The sequence below is a fragment of the Myotis daubentonii genome, chromosome 9, assembly GCF_963259705.1.
Source record: "Myotis daubentonii chromosome 9, mMyoDau2.1, whole genome shotgun sequence".
NCBI classification, from domain to species: Eukaryota; Metazoa; Chordata; class Mammalia; order Chiroptera; family Vespertilionidae; genus Myotis; species Myotis daubentonii.
In genome coordinates this window covers 45,786,917-45,793,979 of record NC_081848.1, presented here as the reverse complement: position 1 = coordinate 45,793,979, position 7,063 = coordinate 45,786,917, and the positions used below count along the sequence as shown (strand labels likewise).

At 41.7% G+C, this 7,063-nt stretch overlaps 1 protein-coding gene across 1 annotated transcript; it reads left to right on the top strand.

Moving 5' to 3' along the window:
• The first annotated feature begins 5,450 nt into the window (after positions 1–5,450).
• On the top strand, positions 5,451–6,392 carry LOC132242176 (olfactory receptor 56A4). The gene has a single exon (XM_059711090.1). It carries the CDS (start codon positions 5,451–5,453, stop codon positions 6,390–6,392), a length of 942 nt encoding a protein of 313 aa, XP_059567073.1.
• Positions 6,393–7,063: the final 671 nt, after the last annotated feature.

The window sequence follows — 7,063 nt, the reverse complement described above, 5'->3', positions numbered from 1 at the left end:
GTGATACATAACTTACAAAGGAACAGCAATTTTACTGACAGCATATTCTCAACAGCAACAATAGATACAAGAAAGCTGTGGAGATATATATATATATATATATATATATATATATATATATATATATACACACACACACACATAATACATGTATATGTACACATTTACTAGAATATATTACATATATATTATATGTGACATATACAGAGGTCCTCAAATAATATCATTTTATTCAACATTGTTTCATTATAATGTTGATGAGGAAAAAAATTTACTGTGGCCTGGACCACTGTGAGTGTGGAGTTCGCGTGCTCTCCCCACGTCTGCATGGGTTTTCTCCAGGTACTCCAGCTTCCTCCCACATCCTCACGATGTGCATGCTAGACGAGTTGATGTGGGTAAACTGTGTCATCTGAGTGAGTGTGCGTGTGTGTGTGAGTGTGCCCTTGATGGAAGGGTGTCCTGTCAAGGGTGGCTTCCACCCTGTAATCTGAGCTGCTGGGATAGGTTCCAGCCACTTCCCACCATGAACTGAAATAGTGGGTTGGGAAAGAATTATCTTACTTATTTCTATTAATTTTTTAAAAAATGTATGTATAGCTCACATTTATTTCAATGTTCAATATAATACATGTTTGGGGTCTTTATTGAGAAGTTTGGTGATATTTTTGTGACCAGGAATATGCCGTAGAAACTTATTTCTTTGTTTATATCAATTAGCCTATGGCAAAATTAGTTTTGTTATATGTCATTTCACTTAAGCCTCCAGTTGTCTCTTTGCCACATCCCTGTGATTTGAGAGTGGAGAGGGATTGTTTATTTATAAGTAACCTTGAGGATCAGGATATTTTGCCCAGTATAAACTGCATGCTCTGGCAACATACTTTCATTGGATGTGATTGACTCGTGTAATCATTTTCTTCATTGATCAACTTTATTTGATGCTGCCAAGGTCATGGCTGTTGCACTCAGAACCTCCAGGTCCCAAGGTAGAGGTAGAGCAGGAGAGGAGTTAATGCATGGAGGGAATGGGAGAAAGTGTAGGTAGGAAAGTGTAAGACCTAGAACCTGAGTCCACTTACTCTCCTCTCTCCAGGATTCCTGTGCTCAAAGCCCCAAAGAGCCTACACTTAGACCGAGTATCCCTGTTCTAAGACGCATCTGGAGACCTTCACTGGAGAGGCTGTTTTCCAGGTCTTATTGTGCATCAGTTCAGAGTGGTGGCTGTGCTGGTGACAATCCCACTGTTTTCCCAAGGAATCAATGCTAAGTGATGCTCTGTGGAAGGTGAGTATGGTTAACAGCTGCCCTTTCTACAACTATACTTAAGAAACGGACTTTAGACAAAAAGGGAAAGTTTAGACATAAGACCATATGATAAACGAGGTCATTCCCATGGATTTGCGTGGGTCTAGCTAGACTAATATTCCCATTGCAGGAGAGGGCTCAGAGGGACAGTGCTCCCTGCCCACCTCACTGTCCTTAGAGAAGTATGCTCCTTTGATTGCTGGGGGTGTTCCTCTATCATCTCCCTCTAAGGAGCTACAGGGCTGAGGATAGGTTATTCCAGGTCTTACCCACATAGAATTTTTCCCGAGGAACCTAATCACTCAACTTCCCCTCTCCTTCACCCAGAGTTTCTTTTTCTTTATTTAGACTCCCTAAGAGCTTTTGATCTCCCCTCCCTCCCTCAATTCACAATGCTGAATTAAGCTTTTTATAGTATACTCCCTTGAGAAATAGACCAGAGATTAGGATACAGGTTCCTAACAAGAGCACATGTCCTGGGAGTAATGGAGAGGGAAGAGGCATAGTAGAGCCAGGGCCCATATAAACAGCTTCTAGAGTCCATGGAGGAGCCAGTTTCGGTGCTTTTTCTAACAGACAGAAACAGCAATTGTGTAGGCTTCTGAAGACGGTGAGTCTTAAGTTAAGTCCAGGAAAACTGTGAGGGGAATTTGGGAGCCTGGTATATATATAGAAGATATAACTCTTTTAATAGGGTGCAGATGCCAAAACTGCCAAGATACTTACTAGTAGATCTTGGTGTAAAGGTGACCTAAAGCTGTTATTTCATTTAGATTCATTTAGAACTGAGGCTGAGTCATTCTGTGATGATAAAGAGTTGTGTGTCCAAAACTTCTGTAGATCAAAGACTACCACGCACATCATGGCTGGGAGGTCAAGCCTCTGTGTCTGATTGGGCCATCATCTTCTTTCTGACCCAAAGTGATCAGCCAAGGTGATCACTCCTTTTCTAGGCAATCATAGCTGGGCTTGAATCTTCTGCTGTAATTTTAGCTACCTCAGTACTTGTCTGACCTTCCCAGACTGTCGATATTTTACAGTGAGAGACTATGTTTTGCTCATGAGTGCTTAGAACAAGGAACCATTACAAGAACTTCTTTGTGAATATCAGCCCGTGAATGCAAACTAATAGCATTGAATATTGGAGATCAAAACAATGCCCAGATAGCCAACAATTCCCTATTTCTCAGATTAGGAGGCTCAGTTTTACTGAGGAGTATACAGTCAGAAAGGAAGAATGGTTCACCTATTAAGGAATTTAAAAGGAACTACAAAACAGAGCTGAACGTATATAACTGCCTGAGAGAACATGTCTGTGCTATAGGTCTGAAAGTGACATTTCTTCCCTGTATCAGTTAAAAGATCCTCTTTTAAAGACCCTTTAAATATGTTTTAGAGATCCTCAGTGGCATTTTGACTCCAGTCTCTCTCTGACCCCTTAATTGTTATTTACACTAAATTCTATAGTCCTCCCACCCTCAAATACAATCTTTCTTCTTCACTTGCATGGGCTTTGTTCAGATTGTAATCACTCCTCCTTTGAACTATTCAGAACTCACCAAAAAGAGAGTCCCTACCTTCTGTGTGATTCCCCTTTGTCCCATCTATAGCACATCACCTCTCTGTTTCAAATATTCTGTGCTTCCTTGCAGTGTATGAGATATCTACTGCTACAGACCTCACATGGCTGAATGTACTACTGCATACCTTTGATTGTTGTCTCCTGACACTCTGTTCTCCTACCTCCTTTCCTCAAAGAACTAGGATCTGCCAGCACCTACACCTCATAACTAATCATTACCGAACATCCGCCCAGGCAGGGCTTTCTTCTCTTACCATTGCCTATAAGGATAGTTCTTTCCCTCAGGTAAATGTTGTCTCTTTTTTTCTTTTCTTCACTCATGCTCCCAGCTTGCTATGTCTCTGGGCCAAAGAGCACCTCAGGAACTGATAGCCCCTTTCCCTCCACACAACACCTTAAGCTTAAATATTATTTCTTTGTTTCATAAATGAGAAAACTAGGTACCATGGAATTTAAATAGATATCAGGGTCATAGAATAAGTTTAAGAACAAGATTTGAATTTATCTGAGGCAAACAAAAAATATTTTTATTTAGAAAAAGGGAGAGGGAGAGAGAGAACATCACTGATGAGAGAGAATCATTGGTTGGCTGCCTCCTGCTCATCCCCCACTGGGGATCGAGCTCACGACCCTGAGCCCACAACACTGAGCCCCAACCTGAGCATGTGCCCTGACGGGGAATTGAACTGCAACCTCCTGGTTCATAGGTTGATAATCACTGAGCCACACTGGCTGGGCTGAAGCCAACTTTCTAACCACAGCACATTGCTTTATTTATCTGTATGTATGTCCCTTTCCTACTGTAAGATCATCTTTAGTAGACCAACATTTGTACTGCATTATAAGTGCTTTTTAAAATTTTTCTCTATTAAGTTCTCAGAAGATATTTGCTAAATCCATGGTGCATATTAGTATGCCTAACATTAAGACCAGGTACAGGGAAGGCACTGACTATTTTCTCACTTGTTCAAATAGATCAAGTCACTCTCTGGTCCCGAACTTGAGATTATTGGAAAGGTAGGTATGTTTTCAGAAAAGCAGGTATGTTTTTTATCCTTATTTCTTTGATTCTCAATGAGGGTCATTTTCCTAATCACGTATGAAACTACAGGACAGAACTGATATATACTTGTCCTTACCCCAGCTTTAACCTTAGAATCTTTGGTTTCTTAAAGCCACACAATGGGTAGAAAGTTGTGTGTGTGTGTGTGTGTGTGTGTGTGTGTGTACTGTTTTGGAAAGTATGGGATGTTAAAAATGAAAGAGTGAAAGGCTTGTGTCTTACCTTCTCTGGCAGCTGGAGTCTGATACTTTCTCAGACACTTGATGTCCAGGAGAAGACTATCAGATGAGATGGGTGAGCAGGATCAGTAATCCCAACTGTACTGATTATATGCCTCCTGGGCTTCCTCTCCACCTGCCATAAATCCTGGGCTTTTCCCTGATTCTTTGATGTGACAGCCATTACTATTACCCTTTCTAGCACTTGGTCACCCTTGGTCACCTGCTCTCTGTTTAGCAGTAAGGAAAATAAGACAGTACCCAACTAAAGAGACACCTGGAATCAAAGCTGATGCGTTTACAGAACACAGATTCCACAGGCCAGGCTAGGAAAATTGGATCCTGACAGTTTTGCTTACCATAAGAGCAGATGAATCCCTATGTAGGTTTATATGCCTACACTTATTCACTACTAACTAGCTTCCATTCTGCCTTTGATGAACCTCCTCCTGTATCTTTCAGCACTGACTAAAGGATCCAAAGATACTCTTGATCCTTCAAAAAAGATAAACAACAGCAAGTAATCCAGTAAGAGAATGATAAACTCTATGCCTTTAAACCAAAACCCTCTTTGGGGCTAAGAGAAATCACTGACTTTGGGTGGGATCAAGGGCTGCTCTACCTCTGACCCAGTATATTCTGATGAGTGAAAACACAGAATCCCGATGTTGAGTTCTGTCCAATTGTAGGGAGTCGGGTAGCAGAGCTCCCCATATAGCTATCTATCTCTTCCACACCGAAGGAAGGAATTATTCTGGTTGAGTGTAAATCTTGTGTGGTGGCTGGAAGCATGGAAACTAGAGTCAGATTCCCTGGTTCTTCACAATTTACTGGCTCTCCTGATTTTATTCAAATGACTTTGTTCCCATTTATCTATACCCTTTTATTTTCTGTGAAATTAGTATAACAGTATTAATTATTCTTAAGAGTTTTTAAAAAGTATAAAGATTGTGATTATAAACATTCTGCATAATGCCTAGCACATGACAAGTGTTCAGTTAAATGTCAGTGACGATTGATGATGATTTCAAACTCTATAGGAGCAGGGATAATCTGGAAGCAAACTAAATGTATAGCAAGGGGATTGGTTAAATAAATATTGGTACATTTGTCAGAAAGAAAGATAAACAAATAAAAACTCCACTGGGACAGGCTAAGAAACTGAGTTCTTAATGGACACGGAGTTCTACTGAATCTAGAATACATACTTTCAACTGTGATATATTCTGTTCTCATTTTCAGGGACTCTGAATTTTCTAGTTTGTACAGGATCCTTTACATGGCATCACCCAGCAATTACTCCACTGCTCCAGTCTCTGAATTCCTCCTCATCTGCTTCCCTAACTACCAGAGTTGGCAGCACTGGCTGTCTCTGCCTCTCAGCCTCCTCTTCCTCCTGGCCATGGGGTCCAATGGTGTTCTTTTGATCACCATCCGACTGGAGGCCTCTCTGCATGAGCCCATGTACTACCTGCTCAGCCTTCTATCACTACTGGACATTGTGCTCTGTCTCACCGTCATCCCCAAGGTCCTGGCCATCTTCTGGTTTGACCTTAGATCCATCAGCTTCTTTGCCTGCTTCTTCCAGATGTTCATCATGAACAGTTTCTTGACCATGGAGTCCTGCACATTCATGGTCATGGCCTATGACCGCTATGTGGCCATCTGCCACCCTCTACGGTATCCATCCATCATCACTGACCAATTTGTGGCTAGGGCTGCCGTATTTGTTGTGGCCCGGAATGCTCTCTTTTCTCTTCCTGTTCCAATCCTTTCTTCCCGACTCAGATATTGTGCAGAGAACATCATCAAGAACTGCATCTGCACTAACTTGTCTGTGTCCAAACTCTCCTGTGATGACATCACCTTCAACCGGCTCTACCAGTTTGTGGCAGGCTGGACCTTACTGGGCTCTGACCTCATCCTTATTGTTCTCTCCTACTCCTTCATCCTGAGAGCTGTGCTAAGGATCAAGGCTGAGGGTGCTGCGACCAAAGCCCTGAGCACGTGCGGTTCCCACTTCATCCTCATCCTGTTCTTCAGCACAGTCCTGCTGGTTCTGGTCATCACTAACCTGGCCAGGAAGAGAATCCCCCCAGATGTCCCCATCCTGCTCAACATCCTGCACCACCTGATCCCCCCAGCTCTGAACCCCATTGTTTATGGCGTGAGAACCAAGGAGATCAAGCAGGGAATCCTGAAGCTACTGAGAAGACTGTAAGACACAAAAAGGATCAGGTTCATCTTTGAAATTATTAATGAAAGTCAGGAATTATTTTTATGTTGGAAAGGAAATTTCACTTTTAATGAGTGGAATGAGTGTTGACTTTTCTTTTCCTTATTACCTCAAACAACAATGGAAACATTCCTCTGTGACTCATTGTTTCCTGTTGCTTCAAAGAAAACTTCCCTTTCCTGGATTTTCTTGTTACTTGGGAAATATCCTAGACCAAATCCTTAACCAAGGCCTTGCCCAGCATTAGAAAAATGGAGTGGGAATGGAGTGTTTGGTAGCTAAGGAAACAAACTTGATACAATAACTTTAAAAAGTTCTGCATGTTCTCTGAATTGTAAGGCATACACATGCCTCTCCTATCTCTTGATTCAGCATGGCCTTTGTGTTGTGAATTGTTTCTTGGGCTGAAGTGTAGACATTTACCCCAAAACTTAGGCTCTTGAAGTTGAATGTTTTAACCTGAGCATCTCTTGACTCTTTTCTCTGGCACCTATGACAGGCATGCCATCTTCTGGTTCCTCAGAGACTCTCAGATCCTGCTTAGATTTTCTGTCTGTGAAACTCTCTGGGCACAGCATTTCCTAATTTTTCTTTCTTTCTACTAGGATGTTCTTTAGTGTTTTGTTTGTTTGTTTGTTTTGTCTGTAAAGGAGATA